The following is a 22,880-nucleotide window of genomic DNA, read 5'->3' on the forward strand; positions in this document are numbered from 1 at the left end:
GTTTCTATTTAAAATATTTTTTTAAATATTAATTATGCATAAAATAAACTTTAAAAACGTTTCTAACTTTAAAAGCCACCCCTTCATTTTAAGTTGGACTTATTTACAGAAAGAATAAAAGAAATCTCTCCTAGCACATTTTGTGCAAAAAAAAATCTTTATATTGGGACGCCTGGGTGGCACAGTGGTTAAGCGTCTGCCTTCGGCTCAGGGCTTGATCCCAGCGTTATGGGATCGAGCCCCACATCAGGCTCTTCTGCTATGAGCCTGCTTCTTCCTCTCCCACTCCCCCTGCTTGTGTTCCCTCTCTCGCTGGCTGTCTCTATCTCTGTCAAATAAATAAATAAAATCTTTTAAAAAATAATAATAATAATCTTTATATTAAGCATCAATTTTTTTATTTACTTATTAAAAGCTGATCGTAGTGTATCAAAAGTAGAAACAATGGGCTAATCGGATATTAAAAACACATTTGTTTCAATGCAGTCAAAATATATTTTACAGCAAAAATTCATGAGAACCTTAAAAAACAATTTAAAATATTACATTTACAAACATCAGAATGCAAGTGCACACTCTGAAAGTTGGGTCTTCTTTAACTGAAAACTCATAACAATATAGAACTTTCTATTTTTGCCAAGCATGATCACATTTTCCTACTTTATGACTAAGTCTTTAAATTTCTGTTTTACTAGAAAAGGGATTGAGTCCTAAATATAATCTCTTGTACAGCTTTCGATAGATAATTGCTATATCTACAACAATAGAAATGGCATTAATATTAAAGACAAATATAGGATGTTGGAGTTCGTATTTCACATAGGTAAGACTTAAAAGAATCATAACAGCCAAATTCCAGCTTAATGATAGTTTGGACGAGTACAGTTTATAATAAACTGACATTACTGGAACAAGCCCAGGTGCCCTCATCTCGCCTGATGCCTTCTCTATTCAGCCTTTCTGCACACCTGCAGGCTTCTCTAATGAAACCAGACAGTTGTACTTTAAACTGTGGTTCCTGGGGGCGCCTGGGCGGCTCAGTTGGTTAAGCGTCTGTTTGGCTCAGGTCATGATCTCGGGATCCTGGGATCAAGCCCCACACCTGGCTCCCTACTCTGCAGGGAGTCTGCCTCTCCCTCTGCTCCTCAGCACCCCCCCACCTTGCTCTCACTATCTCTCTCTCTCTCAAATAAATTAATTATTTCTTTTAAAAAATTTAAAAAATAAACTGTGGTTCATGGACTTAAATCCCAGCCCCTTCTGCTGTAGGACAATTGTATTACACAGGATTTATCTTAATCATCTCATTGGAATATTCTTTCAACAGCATATGGCCAGCATCTAATGTTTTAGGGCACATGAACACAATGCAATGTTTTATTATCACTGAGATTGGGTTTTCCTCCCTTTTCCATCTGCTTTGCCTCTTTTTCCCTACTTTCTATTTAACAGTAGAAAAGCAGTTATATTTCTTAGTAAGGAAAGCACAAACATAATAGGTAAGAAACAATAGCTATAGAATATAAATAATTTTTATAAACTACTGTTTGGGAGCACTGTATTCTCTAGGAACGACCCCTTCCCTGCAAAAATGAATGTGGTTTCTGAATATGTTTTATAACCTCCGATAAGTAATGGAGGAAATGGGGGAAGCTGGCTGATCAGGTAATGCTGATCCTACAGTAAGTATGAAAAGTATCAGGGCTAAAGTTGTTCAAAAGAAAACCACAGACCCCATGCGAACTAGTTTGCCCCAAGAAGACCAAACCGAGACTTAATTGCTGTTTCAACCTCTCCAGGAGTGGACTTTCAAGGCAATCAATCTGGAACTTTCTGACAAGCACCAATGAGGTAATCTGTCACATGGGCCCTCTCCATCCCCACCCCCTCAAAGGAAGATGAGGTAATCTGCAGGATAAGACCCCCTGCCCTCCCCCCCTAAGGGAAGGTGACCTTGCCTGAACAATCCTTTCTTTTCTTTTGCTAATAACTTCCTTGCCCCACCCTCCTTCCTACAAAAATCTTCCATATTGTACAACTCTGGAGCTCCCCTCTACTTGCTAGATGGGATCCTGCCCAACTGCTTAATAAAGCCAATTAGATCTTCAAATTTACTAGGCTGAATTTTGTTTTTTTAACAAAGTCATCAGAAAAGTATACCATATGGCATCTCTTGTTGGATGCGCTGGACTCCGTTCTCTGTGGTACATTCAAACTGTGACACTCCAAAACAAAACATAATAATAAAAGTACAAACTCCCAAATCAAAGCTACGACAAGTAGGATCAGTTCACAAACAGCAGGTAATCATCAGGTTTTATGACTTTCTCAACAAAATAATAACCCCTTTCCACTTCTATAGCAAAGTTTACAGCACTTTCACATCTTACTTCACCTCCAGAGTCTTCCCTATGAAACAGAGGCAGTTTCTTTACCCCCTTTTCCAGGGCTGGGACAAGGGTGAGGTGGGGGAGGCCCTTGCCTCAGATGCAAAACTTAAGGAGGACACAAAAAAAAATTCAGTAATCAAGATAAATAAATTTTTAATATTTTAAATATTTTAAAATAGCAAAAGTAATGCAAAAAATTAAATGATGAACAACAACAAAAAAAAAAAGTTTAAACAAAGACAGGACCAGTATCACCAATGCCTCAGCCTTCAATATGGCTCAGCATGGCACTCCACTTTTCCAGGACAGAGAAACTGAAGGACAGAGTGTTCATTACACACTGTCAACTGCAAGGTTCTTTAAGGCAGATGCAGGTGTCTGTGGCAACAGTCCAAGCCAGCAGCCCTCAGTGAAGTTCCCTGTTTTACAAGAGGAAAATCTCTGCTATGAGTTTGAAACGGCTAATAACCAATCTCCCTGAGGTAACAGTGTTCTTAATCTAAAGGTGGAACTGAACTCAAGCTAAACTCACAAGGAATGTAAATTGATATAAAGGTCAACAAAATATTAATTTGTTTGTTTCACTGATCAAAGCCATGTATATTCCTGAAACCAAATTTTTTAAATGGATACTTACTGATGGAAGAGTAAGTGTCTTGAAAGAGCCTAAAAGCAAAACAGGGAAGAAAATAGAGTCATAATTTGAATATGAGATAAAATACACAACTCCGAAGACTCTCCTAATACTCTTTCAGATGTAGAAGGAATCATAAGCTTACAGGATCATAAACTTATTTGGTCAAAACAAAACAATTTTATTAAAGCCCAGAACACCTGAGAGATTACTACAGAACCTTGTGCCAAAGAATTAAGGAAGGCTGAGCCAGACTTGAAAAGCTGTCAGTGGGTCGGTCCCCCCCAAAATTAGTTTAAGTTCTGCTTCTCTTTTCCATTATCATTTTTGTTGTCATTGTTGCTGCTATTCTTCTTGCTGCTTTAAGGTTCTACACATTTGAGGGACACTTCAATCCATGTTGAGAAAGAAGCTGAGGTTTATTTCTTATGTTCTCAGATCCTCATGATAAAGGAAGAAAAGGAAGGCATTAGTCATATCAGGGGTGAGCTGGGACTCATAACTGACTCACTGGTATTAGAGTGATGCAGACTTCTTTTCATGTACAGTTTCTAAACATAGGACTGCTAATTTAACTCATGCCAATTTCTCATCAGATCTAATTACTTCAAGGGAAAAAATGTTTCAAGTTAAAAATAAAAGAGTACTTATCCAAAGTTCCCATTTAAGTGACATGAATTCAAAGGTGACGGTGGACCCTCACAGTTTCTTCATTTAAGAAATACTTGTGAAGGGGCGCCTGGGTGGCACAGCGGTTAAGCGTCTGCCTTCGGCTCAGGGCGTGATCCCAGCGTTATGGGATCAAGCCCCACATCAGGCTCCTCCACTATGAGCCTGCTTCTTCCTCTCCCACTCCCCCTGCTTGTGTTCCCTCTCTCGCTGGCTGTCTCTATCTCTGTCGAATAAATAAATAAAATCTTAAAAAAAAAAAAAAAGAAATACTTGTGAATATTTAAGAAGTATTTACCACAATGAACAAGACAGATATGGTCCCTGTCCTCCTGGAAGCCACATGTGTCTCCCCTGTAGGAACAGACCGACACCGGAGCAGAGCACACTACGGAGCCGGGCCTCTCTCTATAAGTGGCCTCTGGACTTAGACACCACCAGTTCTACACTCAATCAACCACGTACTAGCCCCATCCTTGAAAAAGTTACCTGATTATCTGCATTCAATTTTTTCATCCATAAAATGAGCATGTTAATAATAGTACCAATCTCATAAGGTGGTTGTGAAGAATAAGTATGTTGATACCTATAAAGTGTACAGAACAGTGTCTGGCATGTAGGAAGCACTCGATAAATATAAGTCATTGTAGCGCCGACAAACTTGGAAGAGATATCCGCCGGGGATGTCAGCATGCCTCTACGGCAGGGTCTTCCAATTTTCATCACGGAGCACTCAGTCAATCAGTACACATCACCAATGTCAAGTTAGATTATAAAGTCATATATATATACGTATATATACGTATATACGTATATATACGTATATATATATGTATATATACGTATATATATATGTATATACACACACACACACACACATTCTCAACCAAAATATTAAATATTAGAAAACCTTAATTTCTTAGTTTTGCTCAAAAAAATAATAGAAATAAAAATTAGTACGTTTTCTGCCTACACCCTTACAAATGGTCTTGCACAATCCCCAATGTGTGCATACCCACCTGAAGACCACTGCCCCAATGGCTTCAGTGAAATACAAATATGTTTTCAGCAGCAGATAAGCAATTCATCAAAATCCCTTATCACCGAGCACAGATCAGTTTGTCCAATAACTGTCACTACAGGAAGCAAAAAGCAGGACTCTTAAATAATAGGACATTGGACAGAAAGTGTCTTTTTTTTTTTTTAAAGATTTTATTCATTTGAAAGAGAGACGGACAGAGAGAGCACAAGCAAGGGGAAAGGCAGAGGGAGAAGCAGACTCCCTGCTGAGCTGGGAGCCCGATGTGGGGCTCAATCTCAGGACCTGGAGATCATGACCTGAGCCCAAGGCAGATGCTCAACCATCTCAGCCACCCAGGCGCCCCAGACAGAAAGTGTCTTGAAAAGGTGAAGAAAGAGAAACAACTGAACAGATACAGCACAACATGGAAGGGCTGCAATCAGAACAGGGCAGAGCCCACCTCACAGGGATCATTGGAAGACTCCTAGAGAAAATGATGCCAGAAGTTTAGGATTGTAGGATTAAGGAAAAATTAGGCAGATGAGAAAGGAAGGGAGGAGTTTCCAGGCAGAGCAGCAGCAAATGCAAAAGAGTGGAGCTCAGCATGAGTCTACAGAAGCAAAGAGCTGGCAGGGAGAGGATTGTAGAGATGAGGCTGGACCAGATCCTGAAAGGCCTTTTACACAGAGTGAATCCTGGCCAGGATCATCCCAGGTTATGCTGCTGTCCCAGCAGCCTGATGTAGCATTTGTCCTGAATCTTTTTGGTTTAGTAAAATATTGATATGAGATTGGTTTAAGTTGCACAAGATTTAACTTTGAAATATTGTAATCATGCTTTGGTAATATCTCAACCTGTGGGAAGAAACGTCTCCTCACTAAGTTCTTCTTTTTAATGGAACAGGCATATTCTATAGTGAACTGAAGTGAAACTGAGAAGCCCTATGATACTGCAGCAACTAAACTTGGTGAGACATTCAAAAGAACCATAAGTACAGACAATTTACTTGAAAAGTTCTGTGTTGTAAAAATATTTGTTGAGGGAGTCATAGTACTCTCCAGACAAAAAGACAAACCCTATAAAATATCTGGACTGAAACACTTAAGTAGCTCAATATGGGGGAATAGATGGAATTGAGAATATCCTCATGGAGCAGAATTTGCTCTGATCTTAACACATACCTCAGCGCATGTGAAGACAGTGTGTTCTCAATTAAAAATATACCAACAATGAACAAGTGGAATTTGAAACTGAAAACAATACCATTTACATTAGCGTCCCCCCAAAAAGAAATATTTAGGTATAAATCTAACAAAATGTGTGCCAGATGTGTATAAAAAAACTACAAAACTCTGATAAATGAAATCAAGGAAGGATTAAATGAGTGAACTCATTTATATTCATTCATATTCAATGTTCATGGATAGAAAGACTCAATATTGTCAAGACATCAGTTCTTACCAACTTCATCAATGCAATCCTAATCAAAATCCCGGAAAGTTATTTTATGAACATCAACAAACTGATTCTAAAGTTTATATGGAGGGGCGCCTGGGTGGCTCAGTCATTAAGCATCGCCTTCAGCTCCAGGCATGATCCCAGGGTCCTGGGGTCGAGCCCCACATCCAGCTCCCTGCTCCGCTGGGAGCCTGCTTCTTCCTCTCCCACTCCCCCTGCTTGTGTTCCCTCTCTCTCTGGGTCTCTCTCTCTCTGTCAAGTAAATAAATAAAATCTTTAAAAAAATAAAAATAAAATAAATAAAGTTTATATGGAGAGGCAAAAGACCCAGAATAACCATCACAATACTAAAGGAGAACAAAGCTGGAGGACTGGTGCTACCAACTCTAAGACTTACTGCAAAGCTACAGTAATCAAGGCAATGTGGGCAAAAGAATGGACAAATTGATCAATGGAACAGAAGAGAGAGCTCAGAAATGGACCCGTACTAATATGGTCAAATAATCTTTGGCAAATGAGCAAAAGCTATGCAATGGAACAAAAGATTGTCTCTTCAACAAATAATGTTGGAACAATGGACATCCACATCCAAAAAAGTGAATCTAGACACAGATTTAACCCCCTTCAGAAAAACTGACTCAAAATGGATCATAGACTTAAATATAAAATGCAAAACTATAAAACTGCTAGAATACAACATAGGAGAAAACCTAGATGACCATGGCCTTTTTAGATATAACACCAAAGATACAATCCATTAAAGAAATAATTAAGGGGCCCCTAGGTGGCTCAGTTGGTTAAGCACCTGCCTTCAGCTCAGGTCGTGATCATGGGGTCCTGGGATTGAGCCCCATGTGGATTCCCTGCTCAGTGGGGGGGGGGGGGGGTCTGCTTCTCCCTCCCCCCTCCACTCGTGCTCTCTCTCTCTCACTCTTTTTCAAATAAATAAATAAATAAAATCTTTTAAAAGAATTCATAAGCCGGACTTCATCAAAATTAAAAACGTCTGCTATACAAAAGACAATGTCAAGAGAATGAGAAAAAAAAGCTGCAAATTGGGAAAAAATATTTGCAAAAGACACATCTGATAAAGGACTATAATCCAAACTCTACAAACAATAAGGAAACAAATAGCCTACTAAAAAATGGGCCAAAGTCATTAACAGACAACTCCGCAAAGAAGATACAGAGATGGCAAATAAGCATAATAAAAGATGCTCAACGTTGTAGGGAAATGCAAATTAAACAATAAGATCCCAGGACACTGGTATCAGTCACTGACAACACCAATGCTGGCCAGGATGTGGGGCAGCAGGAACTCTCACACGCTGCTGGTATGCAATGCAAAATGGTACAGCCACTTGGGAAGACGGTTTGGCAATTTCTTAAAAAACCAAACATACTGGGGCACCCGGGTGGCTCCGTGGGTTAAGCGTCTGCCTTCGGCTCAGGTCATGATCTCAGGGTCCTGGGATCGAGTCCCACATTGGGCTCCCTGTTCCCCTCTCCTGCCTGCCACTCCCCCTCTTTCTCTCTCTCTAATAAATATATAAAATCTTTAAAAAAAAGAAAAAACCATACTCTTAGCATACAATCCAGCAACTACACTCCTTGGTATTTACTCAAAAGAGCTGAAAACTTAATGACCACACAAAAATCTGCACACAGATATTTATAGCAGCTTTATTCATAATTGCCAAAGCTTGGAAGCGACCAAGTTTCCTTCAGTCAGTGAATGGATAATAAACTGTGATACATCCAGACAATGGAATATCATTCAGCTCTACAAAGAAATAAGCTATCGAGCCATGAAAAGACATCTAGAAGAACCTTAAATGTATATTGTGAAGTGAAAAAAGCCAGTCTGAAAAGGCTACACACTGTATGATTCCAAATAAATGACACTCTGGAAAAAAGCAAAACTATGGATACAATAAAAAGATCAGGTTGCTGCAAGGTGGTATGGAGAGACAAATAGGCAGAGCATAGAGGGTTTTCAGGGTAATGAAAATGCTCTGTATAGTATTATAATAACGGTTATGTCATTATACATTCACCAAAATCCACAAAATATACAACACCAAGAGTGAACCCTAGGGTAAACAATGGACTTTAGTTGATTACGATGTGTCAGTATAGGGTTATTTCTTGCTAAAAAAAAAAAAAAAAAATGTACCATTCTGGTTAGTGATGTTGATAATGGGGGAAGCTGTGCATGTGTAGGGACAGGGATAATATGAGAAATCTGAAAAAAAAAAAAGCCTTTATTTGAATATTCAAATGGTCTGATCTTTCCATTATATATCTGTATAAATTATATATATATAAATAATATAAATAAAAGATTATACATATAATGATATACATAATGGAATAGTCAGACCACTTGAACATTCAAATAAACTATGGATTATAACCTACTGAATAAAGTAAGAGTCCTGAGCTCATACTGCTCTATAATTAAATAGATGACTAAATGAGGGAAAAGAAAAAGTTCTTCTTTACCACAGAATTCCAACTAGTAAATATAGAAGGAATCATAGAATTAGGAAATTTCACAACTATCACAGTAATAATTGATTCAAGCAATAATCATCACCAGTCCTGTGTGTACAAGCTGGGTGAGTGAGACTCGTGAGAAATAATGAACTACCGTTGTTTTAGGCTGCTAAGTTTTGGGGTGGTTGACTCACAGAAATGGTTGAATGGAATACTCTTGAAATAAAAAGATTAACTAGCAAACCTCTAAAGGTACACAGTGCAGAACAATAGCCTCTAGCCACAGTGGCTACTGAAATGAGCAACTGAAATGTGTTACAAATGCAAAACACACTCCATATTTCTAAGACTTAAAAAAGCAAAAAGAATGTAAACTATCTCAGCAATAATTTCATAGTGAATACATGTTGAACTGGTAATATTTATGATTATTGGGTTAAAGAAAGTATATTATTAAAATTAATTTTATCTGGATTTTCTTTACCTTTTTTTTAAAGATTTTATTTTTAAGTAATCTCTACACCAAACATGGGCCTTAAACCCACAACCCCAGGATCAAGAGTCACATGCTCCACTGACTAAGCCAGCCAGGCACCCCTATTTTTTACCTTTTTTTTCCAAAGATTTTATTTATCTATTCCAGAGAGAACACTTGAGCAAGCGTGGGGGAGGGGGGTCAAGTGCACAGGGAGAGGGACAAGCAGACTCTATACTGAGCGCAGAGCCCATCCCGGGGCTCGATCTCAGGACCCTGAGATCATGATGACCTGAGCCAAAACTAAGAATCAGATGCTTAACCAACTGAGTCACCCAGGTGCCCCTATTTTTTACTTTTTTATTTTGGTTACTAGAAAATGTTATATTACATATGTGGTAGAATCATACTTCTATTGGATAATGTTGGTCTAGAGGATAGAAGACTCACATTTCTGCTCAGAAGCAATAAAACAACCAACTAGATCTGATCGCCTACAATTTTTTAATTTGGTGAATAAAATAATAATAGCTACTATTTATAGTTATAAAAGCATGACATATATTAACTGATCTAATCAGCATCGTAATCCTATTAAGTATTATTTTCCTTATTTTGCAAATGGGAAACCAGAGTCACAGAGACATTACGTGACTTGCCCAAGGTCACACACACAAAAGAAGTAACAGAGCCAAGATTCTAACCCAGGCAGCCTGGCTCGTGGGAACTGCCACCCTGTGCTGCCACTCAGCACAAGAACAGCAGCTGTACCTCTGTGCTTTTACTCTACATACCCTTGATTATTGTAAAAGCTCCCCAGCCTAGAGAGCCTCATTGTGCACGGTAGCCCCACTCTGTCCCAGAGGTTCAAAACCTCTATTATCTCAGGACTCCTCTCCTCGGCTCTATGCCAGTCATCAGAGAACCTAGAGATTCTTCTTCATCCATGTTTCTCCCAAACTCTAGAGTTCTGCTATAAGCACTGCAATAGCAGAACTAATTTTAAAATAATTCACGTTATACAAAAACTTCTGAAAAGGATATAAAAACTAGAAAATTTCCTGACTTTCATACCACTTCTTCACACTACCCTTTCGATACATTTGAAGTTAATTTCAAGATCTGAAAAATCCCTCTTTAAAGGAAAGTTAGACAATAACCACATCTGTCTACAGCTGTGATCCCAGGGAACCAGGGGTTTTGTGGGGAGTGCTCCTGTGATCAGCACCTGAAGAAGGGAAGGGAAAGGAAGGAGACAGGACTGGGGGCGGGGGACACAGGCAGTAGGCAGGCTCCAGAGGTGTGAAGCAGCCAAGACCCTTGAGAACTGTCCTGAGCCAGGGAGACAGGGCAGGCCCTTCACCCAAGGAGGGGGCCCCTCGGGCAAGGCAGGCGAGTCTCTGCAGCAGATGCAATCCCCACAGGGGGCTGGCTAAGAGGGCAGTCTGCCGCAGCACTCCCAGGAGCTGGGGGGAGCCAGTCCTTCTCTGAAGGGCTCTACCTGGGTGGTACAGCACAGCATCCACCACAATATCCCTCGCTGGGAGAAAATGGACAAAATGAAACTGCAGAAAGCACAGCCCCAACACACCAGTACCCTCGATTACGGAGAGGTATTTATTTTTCATTACTTTAGGATAAATCATCAGGGTTGACCATTTTGTCAGGCCAGTGACTTGGAGGAAACAATGTGCTTCCTTTCCATCATGGCCTGACACACGGTCTACCTCCTGTCACTGGCAAAGACTCGTGTGTGTGTGTGTGTGTGTGTGTGTGTGTGTGTGTGTGTGTGTTGGGGCAGGGGGCTGGGGCGGGGGTATTTATTTTTATCTAAGAGACACTAAACAAGGAGAAAGTAAAAAAACAGCTGTGAACCTACAATTCAAATAAATCCAGTAGGTTGATTAATCGGAGGGCAAGCATTTCAGCAACTCAAGACCAGCCACCCAGATCTGAAGTGCAGGAAATCCCATTTCATAGGACTTTTTTTTTTTTAATGTAGCTCTTTTGGGTCAAACCTTCGAGGGGTTTTCTCATTACAGAAAAATTGGAAGAGGAGGTTGACCGCATGCCTGGCTCTCACTACTCTGACACATGACGGTGTCTGTTCATAGACCCAGGAAAAACAGAGCCAGAAAGAGAAGCTGTACCCAAAAGCCAGAGCGTCAGGGCAGAGATGTCCCCCACACCCCTAATTCTTGCTAGATTGAGGGAGTGGCTCAAAGGATGTGCAGAGATCCAATTTAAATCCCACTCACTGGTCTCATGTGTCGTTATTAAAAGGTCAACTTTAAGTACTTGACTTATTTTTTCAACTTGTGTTCTCTCCAAATTTACAAACGCAGCTTGGAATGTCCTAGGCACTTACTCAGCCTTATGTGAAAGTCTGAACATTCTAGCAATAATTTACAGAGCCAAAACCTAAAACTGGGAGCAGAGTGGTGGGAATGTGGATGAGGAATAGTAATGTCTTTCTGCGCTGTTGCTAGGTTGAAGATTAAATAGACAGCATTTGCAAATTGTTATGACCGTTTCTGCTCCACTTAGATGCGCGGAAACAGGCACCACTCTGGAAACGCTGGCACTCCTTTAAATCAGAGACTAAAGATCCGCTCTGTGACGAAAAGTCCTTCTCACCATTAGTGTAGATAAGCCTGTAAAACTCAGGTCATTTTTGTGTATAACCACAGAAAGTCAATCTTAGAAGCCTTTCAGATGCTTTCTCCTTCCCAGCGAAGCCACTCAAAAGAAACCTTGTTTTAAGACTTCACACTTGGCACAAGCCTGAGAGCTGACCGTTTGATTTACAAATAGAGTCAAGCTATTTTTAAGTTGTGTAATAAGCATACACAAAAACTAACCTTCCCTTAGCTTTTTAAACACACTCTATAATGCCATATGCTGCCTCTTCTGACATCTGTGCTCACCAAATAGCTCAGTGGAGAATTGCTGAAGGGAAGGGGTGATGGGCAATTGGAAATCCACCAGATCCAAAAATATTTTCTATGGTAAACAAAACAGCTTTTCCACTATACATATGTATATATGTATATGCATGTACGTATATAAATATATATGCAAATGCATAGACACACATATATATTTATATGCCTGACTTAGTATTTACTGCTTAATTATTTTTGGTAGCTCTCTGCTGTTCAGTAATATAAACTTAAGTATATAACTTTCTTAGCTGAAAACTTGGACCTCCTTACCAAGTTACTAACTATTCTCTCATTACTCAGCATTTTCTTTGATCACAGATAGACAAAGTGAGAAATGGGGTTTTCCACTACAAATCTGTGGAAGACAAAACCTTAAAATATGCTTCTGCTTCACAGTTTAATGTCACTTTAAAGCTAAGTAACTCTTCAGTGCATTTAACCTATACAGAAAAGACAGGCATTTCAAGTAAAACAAAGCAAAATTACCTCCTTTGGTCCCTTACACACGCCTTTAATTTTTTTTTCTCTCCTGCCTCTCCTTATTTACAAACACCTCAATAAACATGAGTTTCATAAATAACATTTTGTTCCATTTAAACCACTGAGCATCAATAGGTCAAACAAAACCCGCTAAAAGTAAAATAAATACAATGGTACAGCATAAACTAAACGTTAGGTTCAATACATGTGAAAAACCAAGAGTCAAACAAGGCTCTGGGCTACTGAATGTCCAGGGCACTTATGATGGCAGGGTTGGCAATTTATGGCCCACGGGCCAAAGAGAGCCCCACCTACTTTCTTACAGTTTGTGAGCTAAAAATGGTTTTGCATTTTTATATAGCTGGGAAAAGAAAAACAATAATATTTCATGACACATGAAAATTATATGAACTCCAAATTCAGGGCCCAGAAAGTTCCATGAGCACACTCATTGACTATGCACTGTCTCTATAGCTACCTCGCTGCTACAAAGACAAACAACAAAAACCATAAGGCAGCAGAACCTACCATGTTTACCATCTGGCCTTTTATAGGAAAAGTTTACTGTCCCCTATGGTATGGTGCTCTTTTTAGAGAGATCTCCTCCTTTCTCAAAGGATAAGGAATAAGGTTGAAGGCCTGCTTGAGTCACATTCAAACTGCCATCAATGGAGATCTGGTCTGATGCCACAGCTGGAGCTCACAGGGCGGCATCAGTAATAACACGTGTCACTCGGAAATGCTACGGACGACACAGCTGACATTCCCCAGTGCTTACTACGTGCCAGACAATATGATAAATGTTCTAAAGCAGTACACCAAGAAAAAAAAGGAAAAGAAATGGATAAAATTAATTTTAATAACATAGTTTATTTAATCCAATATACCCAAAACATTACCCTTGAAGGTGTAATCAATATTAAAAATTTACAAGTTTAAAAAGAGTTCAGCTTTGTTGCATTTTTTGGTATTAAGTATTCAAAATCCAGTGTGTATTTTTTACTTGCAGCCCATCTCCATTTGTACAAGCCACATTTCAAGCACTCAAAACCCACAGGTGGCTCATGGCTACCAGACTGCACAGAGCAGCTCTGAAGCACTGTCTCATTTAATACTCAGACCGACGCTCTAAGGTAGGTACTATTATTATTATTATTATTGCCATCATACAAATGAAGAAACTGAGATTAGATGAAATGAAGTGACTTGCCCAAGGACACTTCGGTAGTAAGAGATAGCGCTAAGGGTTCGACACCAATGTGGTTCTAGAGCCCCCAGTCTGACCCACTGTGCCTCCCAAACCGCACAGATCAGACCTGGCTATTACTTTCAAAATATTAGTCCAAACAAAATCTCATGTTCCCTCCCTGCCCCTCCTCTGTAGCTTAGTGCGTTCTCATGGTAGTATTTGAACACACCCACTCTTCGACCTTTTCTCTCTCATCATGCTGTGATTACCTCAAGCCCCCATGCAGCCCTGTAGAAGTTGAAGAAGTCTTCAACCCAACAGGCTCCTTTGTAGCATTCAGACCACACTCCCCATTCCCATGCGCAGGGAAGACACAGCGAATCCATCTACTCTCTATTCTGGTGAACCCAGACTTGACCTTGACACCACCAACACACACTCCAAGCAGCCTCTACCATCAACTTGAGATGGCACATGAAATGAAACCTACTTTGCATCCCTGTGAGGAGCCAAACATTTGCACCACCCAATACTGTGCCATATACAATGTGATGCCTAATAAATATTTGGAATTCTCAAAATAGTAATGGCCTGTCTCAACTATATTTATGAGAAGATTTAACAAGATTTCAGTGAAATTTAAATTTATAATACTAAATCATTTCTACCAGCTTCATTTTCATAAATATAAATTCCCAACATTGCCCTACCAAAAGGAAGCTACCAAGTACTCTTAAGAGAATGTAATTCCCTGTTTATTTCTAAGCTCTTTACCATTCTGGTTTTTAGATTAATTCAGGAGTCATTTCTTCAAAACTAAAGACCCAGGGACCTTCCCACTACTCCCCACCCAACTCCCTCCACCAAATTTTCTTTGGCCAATTTTACCCTCACCCTGGCAAGGGAAGAAAGTCAAGTCATGGAATCTTCCTAAGAGAAATGAAGAACAGAAGAGACAAAGCCAGACCAGAACCCACTATAATTTCCTTCTCCTCAAGTTTTGTCATTGCACCTTTGGTCTGATGATCATCTTAGCCCAGACCAAGAGATAATAAATTACAATTCCACTTCTTACTCACACTGACAATCTCATGGCAATAATAAAATACCCACCCAATGCCTTTGGGCTTCAAGTGAAGCATACTACCACATAAATACCCCTTTCCCTTCTCTGTTCTCCTGTGTTCCTTCCCTTGATCCCAATACAAGTATCGGCCCTTGCATTCCAACATTCCACAATCCAGCAGGGACCCATTTGGACACCACCAGGGAATATCTCCAATTCTGTGTTTCTCTCTCCAATGGACCACTACTTGTAATATATATCCCCACTCCCTATAAAGAGATGATCAGACATGTACATTTTAGAGGCAGGTAAATAACTATTGCAAAGTTTCCCTTAAACTGTATTCCAATTTTATTCTTTATCTCAAGTTTATACCTCAAAATATTTCTTTCCTTATTCATTCTCTTCAATCTCTTTCTTGCATCAAAACAAAAAGTACACTTTTTTTTTTTTTTAAGGATTAATCCACTTACCTATGCTCCTAATCTGGATCCCACCACTTCTTATCCATGAATTATCTACCCCTTCCTTTTGCATCAACCACTTTCACCTCTCTACTGGGCATTTTAAGAGAACATCTACCTCTCTCCTTTCAACTGTCAAACTTCAGTAAAGAGTAGTCTACACCCTTATGTATTCTCACTATCCATTTATTACTTAAAACTTGGCTTTTGCTCCCAACATTCAACTTAAAACCATTCACTTAAGGATCACCAATGTCCTTTTCTCTGTCTTCATCTTCTCTTCTCTGACCCTCTGGGACACTGAGTACTACCAAAACTTTCCTTCTTGTAACTTTCTTCCCTTGGCTTCTGAAACATCTCACCATCTTCAATCTACCCCTGTCTCTGGCTGCTCATCTTTTGTCCATTTCATTGATTTCTTTTCCTTCATCCAAGCTTCTGTCAACCGTCTTGCTCCATAAGCTTTGTCTCTCTTGCACATCTCCTGCATTCCCACCAAGACTTCGAGTATTGTCTGCCTCTGTGTAAACAATGCCTTAAACTCTCTCCCTAGCTACATTTTCAAAACTATCTGCTGTACATCTCCACCTGGATGTCTCCCCAAACTTACATCTAAAGCAAAATGTAGCATCTTTTCAGAAAACAGACACACAAACCTCTATCCCCTCCATGGCTGCCACTCCCAGCCATCAGCTCTTTCCTCCGGCACACCCTCCCCTCCCCTAGTATGTGAAATAACTGTTCCCACTAAATGCCAAATATATCAGCAGGAGTGGAACACGTATGAGTGGACATTTGTATAGCTCTGGATGTAAAAGGTAACAGCACCAGGCACAGGGTCACACACAAGAAACGCTATTTACAAACCACACTGAATTTTTTATACAAACAAAAAGCAAAAACTCTTCAGCCTTCTGCACTCTAAATCTTATATGTTATCCTTCTGGAATCTCTGAGCCTTTTCTAATCCTTCCTTCCTTTTATTCCCCACCTGTCCCCATTCATCCACAATCACATACAACAAATAATCAAGAAATAATAAATTAATGAGGAAAATGTCATTGGGCAAACAACTAGTTTCAGCATTGTAAAGCCCTCTTAACAACAAAAAGGATCAAACAGTAACCCAGCCCAAATTCTTGCAGGATCTGATTTCTATTTCCACCACAACCCCTCAGTGAGTCACTGTCCCAGTGACTCATTTCGTGTTAGAAAAGGAGCAGCACATGTTTAACTTGGAGTTTAAAGAATCAGTATGTTCATTTTCAGCTTCACTCAATCACTGATTCATAATCAAACCCCAAAATACGATTATCCATCGCTTAAAATGAACAACCACGCTTAGGATTGGGGGCTGCTTGAAAGCAAATACAGAAGTCTGGGAGGGGACTTCTCTCAGCTGCCATGAATCATCATAGACTTGCAAAGGCACGCCTCTCACTCTCAGGCTTTCCAGCACTCGGTCAGGAGCCATTCATGAGATAGTAAAGAGTAGTTGTTCTCATTTTAATGTGGTTAAGAATCACTTGTGATGACTGCCTGAAATAAAATGTAGATTCCTAGATCTTACCCATGTCTTGAAGGGGTGACCACGAGTCTGCACTTTATTGAAGATTTTATTTTTAGGTAATCTCTACACTCAATGTGGGGCTCGAACTCACAACCCCGAGATCAAGAGTCGCATGCTTCCTGACTGAGCCAGCCAGGCACCCTGAGTCTGTGCTTTTAATCAGCACAACTCACACAGTGAGAAACCCAGCAAAAGAATTTAGTGTTAGAAAGACCTATGAGGCTCCTGGCCCCACCCACGCCCCATGAAGAACCATTAGTCCATAAAGAGCAACTCCACCTTGAGCTGAAATAAGAAACTTGCACAAATATGCAGGTAAGCATTTTAAAACTCCTTAGTTAGCCTTATTTTCTTCCATATCAGAAAAATCAACATTTGCAAATATATCCTAGGTCTTAACACACAGTTCTCCATATGTTAGGAAAGTTTCCTAGAGTATAATGGAAACAGCACTGGACTGCAAATCTGGGGACGTGTGAGGTTTTCAGCTCTGCTACCAGTAAGTGATTTCACCTTGGGCAAATCATCAAACACCAGGCCTCAGTCTCCTCAGCCATAAATTAGGCGACTGAATTGGCTTATCTCTGAGGTCCCATCCAGATCCAAAATCCTTAAGACTCCAAGAAAATTATGGGGAGAGCTAGCACTCCACTGTGATTCTTCAGCTCCAGATTCGATTTCATTAGGTCCAGGACTAAATCACCACAATCAAACATGACAATAATTTTAGAGGAAGATGACCAATACAACATTGTATCAATATCCCAAAGTAAGACAAACAGAAAACTATGTCATGCTCTTCCAGTCAGTCTCAACCTGCAAATTCAGAACCAACAGAACCAACTTCACTCTTCACCTCGTTAACTCTGGAAAATTATTATTTTTTCCTCTCTTAGCCTCAGTTTCTTCATCTCTAAAATGAAGATAATAGCGCCTTCCTCACAAGGTTACTGAAGTTAAGCATTGCACATTAAGGGGCGCCTGGGTGGCACAGTCGTTAAGCGTCTGTCTTCGGCTCAGGGCATGATCCCAGCGTTCTGGGATCGAGCCCCACATCAGGCTCTTCCACTAGGAGCCTGCTTCTTCCTCTCCCACTCCCCCTGCTTGTGTTCCCTCTCTCGCTGGCTGTCTCTGTCAAATAAATAAATAAAATCTTTAAAAAAAAAAAAAGAATTGTGCATTAAGTCCCTGGCACAATAAGGAAACTCAGTATTTAATATGTTAAATCCCTTCCCAGCCCCTCCTAGTGATGTGCCTTTTATAGAGTTCCCAGTACACGATCACCCCAACTGATGATTAATAATTGCCTCCGTCATGATTGTTGCTATTCTTTTCTAATAACAACAGCTACCATTTTCCTGAATAATTCCTATGTGTTAAGTGCTTTAAACATGTTACCTCGCTTAATCTTCACAATAACCATGTAATTGCATAAGGCAGGAACCACTATTCTCCAGATAATAAAACTGAAGCCTGGTGAGATCATGACTGCCCACAGTCACACAACCACTAACGGAAGGACAATCAGGTAGCCTGGCTTCAGAGCCCAACCACATCACGATTACACTATGGTCCTTTATCTTCCGGCCCCACCTACTTGTGTGTGTGTGTGTGTGTGTGTGTGTGTGTGTGTGTGTGTGTGTGTATCTCACGCACAATAGCAAAGACATGTGAATGAAGAGTCCACACCCTTTAAAAATAATTCTCATTAACTACAAGCTCAGACTGAGTTCTACTGGCAAAGCTGCCTGTGAAAACCTGCCCTGGGAGACCCGCCCACACGCTACACTAATTAATCTACTCTCATAAAAACCGTGGGACTGATTTTGATCTACAAGCCATGAAATATATGTTCAGGAGCTTTGTTTCTACCAGAAAGCCATCCAAACTGAATCGGGTGATTTTTTTTTTTTAAGTTTTTCAGCTAATAGCTCAAACTTAAGAAACACTGATTTCCCACCCTTACTGGATTAAGATGGAAAATAAAATACCCCTTCATCAATGTGAGAAAGACAGAAAGACAATAAAGGACGAAGAAGAATTTTTCACTCTTAAAAAATAGAAAGTAAACACCCCATTAACGCTTCAACATTTTAAAGCAAAAGGAAAAAGCAATTATTAAAGGATACAGATACACTCATAGAGTACATCTCATGCCAATACCTCAGTGGGAAGATGGAAGTCGGCTTGGCACAATAAACAAATAAATGTATTTACTGTATTAATAAATGTATTAAATAAATGTATTAATAAATAAATGTATCCCAACCAGCAGGCACTCACCACGAGATGCCTGCCCCGCAGAGCATTCACGGCTTCAGCTAACATTTTGTTTTGGTTTTTTCCCTTTCTTTCTTTTTTTTTTTTAACTTTATTTATTTATTTGTCGGGGGTGGTAGAGAGAGAATACAAGCAGGGAGAGTGGCAGGCAGAGGGAGAAGCAGGCTCCCTGCTAGAAGGGAGCCCAATGTGGGACTGGATCCCAGGACGCGAGCCAAAAGCAGATGCTTAACTGACTGAGCCACCCAGGCACCCCCTTGGTTTTTTCTTCAATCAGGTTTATGTGAACCAGCCACAATGAATTCATTAATGAGGGGAAAGGGTGCATTCATTATTATTTGAGGCAAATCTCACTCAAGAGAAACACTGAAAGTTTATACATGAACATTTCAAATTATAGAAAGAGGAGGGGAATAAAGCAGAAATAATGATATCAGGGGCGCCTGGGTGGCACAGTGGTTAAGCGTCTGCCTTCGGCTCAGGGCGTGATCCCGGCGTTGTGGGATCGAGCCCCACATCAGGCTCCTCCGCTATGAGCCTGCTTCTTCCTCTCCCACTCCCCGTGCTTGTGTTCCCTCTCTCGCTGGCTGTCTCTATCTCTGTCGAATAAAAAAATAAAATCTTTTAAAAAAATAATAATAATGATATCAAAGACGTCAAAAATAATTCAATCATTCCATATGCCTTAACAGATGAGAAGATAGTTCTCACTTGTGACCCATGAATTCAAACGTTCTTAAACTTTTTTTCTTTGATCTAGCATGGAACTCCAGGGTGACATCTCACTAATGGAAAAGATAAAAACCAAGAAGGGAAGAAATAAGGGGACAGACTCACCCTCTACCCAACATGCAGTCTGATTTGATTTCAAATGCCAAAAGCGACTACATCTTCTTACCTCTGGTAATTACTACCTGCTGAACTTTTAACATGTTTTGTCAATTATGACCACTTAACTATTTTATACAACAGAAGACTATGGACCTAGCTCTATTCACTATAAAGGGGATGATGGTATGGGTGATGATGGTGATGGTGGCGATGAGGGTGATGGTGGTGGTGGTGGTGGGGTTAGTGGTGGTAATGGCAAGCACACTTCAGTGTCTGAATCTCACCACTGAAGAGGCATTAATATACCTTTAAAGAATGCCACAAAGTTTAGTAGAAACAGTTTTTCTAAAGGGCTACTGTTCACCCCAAAAACCTCATAACTGATCCCCAATAAATGGGGACTTCATATATTTAAAAATGAATTAACTATAATGTAATCAGTGCTGCTGGCGTCAAGGATGGAAATGTAAATAAAATCTTCCCTCTATCTGTCAAACAAATAAATGAACTCTTCCTTGAGGACATGCCATACGTTTCCGTCTTTTTTCTTTTTTTTAATTTATTTATATTTTTCCATTTTTTTTTTATTTTAATTCCGGTGTGGTTAATAAATAGTGTTATACTAGTTTCAGGTGTACAATATAGTGATTCAGCATTTCCATACATTACTCAGTGCTCATCAAGATAAGTGTACTCTTAATCCCCTTCTCCAATTTCTCCCATCCCTTTTTTAAAGTATATTCTGCAATTTGAATCCTTTTGCTATAACCATTTCTTTTTTTTTTTTTAAAGATTTTATTTATTTATTTGACAGAGAGAGAGACAGCCAGTGAGAGAGGGAACACAAGCAGGGGGAGTGGGAGAGGAAGAAGCAGGCTCCCAGCAGAGGAGCCTGATGTGGGGGGCTCGATCCCAGACCGCCGGGATCGCGCCCTGAGCCGAAGGCAGACGCTTAACAACTGAGCCGCCCAGGCGCCCCTATAACCATTTCTGACACAAATTAAGCTACCAATGCATTCTGGTTACGGTGAAACACTGCTCAGCTTCTAAAAAGACCCGGACCGTTAGAAACAGCCACTCAGAAATAATACCCCTCTATACCCAGCTTTGCTGGAAGATGAATCTTTATTAGAACCAACCTTTTCTTGGAAGCCCCCATAAAAAAGTAATGAATAAATCAGACTTAAAATGTATTTGTGTTTATGTGGCAAGGGAGATAAAAATGAAACCTGGGAGAATCTCTGAATTTAGAAGATCCATTGATTTAGAATGCTCATTTGTCTACATACTGCTGCAACTGGAGAAGTCAGATTTTTTTTTAAATGTCTTGGTCCTTCAGTCCTAACATTACATGAAGCATCTGCTTTGAGAACAATGACTCACAGCCTCTGATAACAGAGTAACATTCTCCTTTGAAAGAGAGAGAGTGCTCTTAGCCATGGCATTTTCAATGACACTATATGTCAATAGAGTCAAAAAACAGCCCCTGAAAGAAGTACATTTTCTCTTCCTCTTTTTCAAAGATTCATTCTGCTCTCAGGATAGTGTTATCTGACCCAGTCTCGAGCACTTTAGCCTTCCCAGAGACATACAACCAACTCTCTTCCCAAAAGAAAAATCTAAGAAAAAAGTTTTAAAATGAGCCACAGCCCCCCCACCTCCACTGCAGTGTTGGTACTATTTGCAGAAAAAAGAAAAGAGACTGATAAAGGAGATTGCAGGAAAGATAATGCAGTAGAAATTCTAACATGAGAGTATACAAACATCTGAGCAAAGCCCAAATATTTATCAAAATCATCCACGTTATTCAGGACCTCTACATTGCAGTAAAACTGCCACACTAGTAGAGCCAAAATGATAATGCCTAGTGAATAAATAATGAATGTGGAACTACATTAAGTATTGTCTGCTCTGACTTAGTATTTCAATATTTTCTTTAGCCATTATCATAAGACTAGGTCATTCATTTTCAGAAATAATAGTTCAATAACAAAAGCAGAAGTCTACCCTCATATAAAAGGAAATTATGCATCCTGCATCTTCTTCTTCAGTATTACTACTTATAATATTAAGAGCTGGTGTTGAGTTCCTCATAGGTGCTGGATACTAACTTTCACTTTATACCTGCTCTGGAAAGTAAGTTTCATTATCCCCATTTTACAGGTGAGGAAATTGAGGCTCAGAACAGTTACACAACCACATAAGATCATACAACTGGTGCTAAGACAATCTCAGATTTGAAGCACTAATCTGTATTTCCTCTCCAGGGAAACAAGGCCTTGCATTTTCCTGACAGAACTCCTATGAAAGACAAAGTGGCTTGGCCCCCATACACAACACCTCTTCCTGACTTCTACCCCAAACTTACCCCCCTAGTCAGTCAACCTCCAGTGGAGGAAAAAAACCACAGATATAGATAAACTGATTTTATCTCCTTTCATGATGGTGTTAATTTCTCTATGTTGGTAGAGGATAAACATTTATGAAGTGAACTATTGTGGAATCCCTTCCACCCTTCATTATGTGTTCTTAAATTAATTTTTTCAGATAACTCTTAACATTATAGGCATTTATGCCTCAATCTCTGCCCTCTGACTAAACATCTAAACAAGCTTCTAGTTAACTGTGTTCATAGTTAGGTGGTGGAATTATGGGTCATCTTGGTTTATTTCCTTTACTTACAGGATGTAAGCACCAAGTATATACTACTTTTGCAGTTAGAAAAAAAAATACAATAAATGTTCATTTTAATGGAAAAAAAGCTTAAGTATTTACCCCTAAAATTATTTTTCCCTTCATATTAAAAAAGAAGATATTCATCGACCCAATTTAATCCTAAACCAGATTAGAATCCAAATTTAAGAGAGATGGGTTCTTTTATAAATGACTCCCACATTTATATCCTTTTC

The 22,880-nt window shown here is 39.7% G+C and overlaps 1 protein-coding gene across 4 annotated transcripts in view; it reads right to left on the reverse strand.

Annotated features, from left to right (window-relative positions):
- CD109 (CD109 molecule) overlaps nucleotides 1-22,880 on the reverse strand; it is a 153,812-nt gene that overhangs the window by 102,996 nt on the left and 27,936 nt on the right. For all 4 annotated transcript variants that reach the window (XM_087856949.1, XM_087856948.1, XM_087856947.1 and 1 more), the window contains one exon: nucleotides 3,028-3,056. In XM_087856949.1, the coding sequence (XP_087713075.1) occupies nucleotides 3,028-3,056 (29 nt within the window). The remainder of the gene's footprint in view (nucleotides 1-3,027; nucleotides 3,057-22,880) is intronic.

The sequence above is a fragment of the Ursus americanus genome, chromosome 29, assembly GCF_024610735.1.
Source record: "Ursus americanus isolate L20-20 chromosome 29, mUrsAme1.1.p, whole genome shotgun sequence".
Classification (NCBI taxonomy): domain Eukaryota; kingdom Metazoa; phylum Chordata; class Mammalia; order Carnivora; family Ursidae; genus Ursus; species Ursus americanus.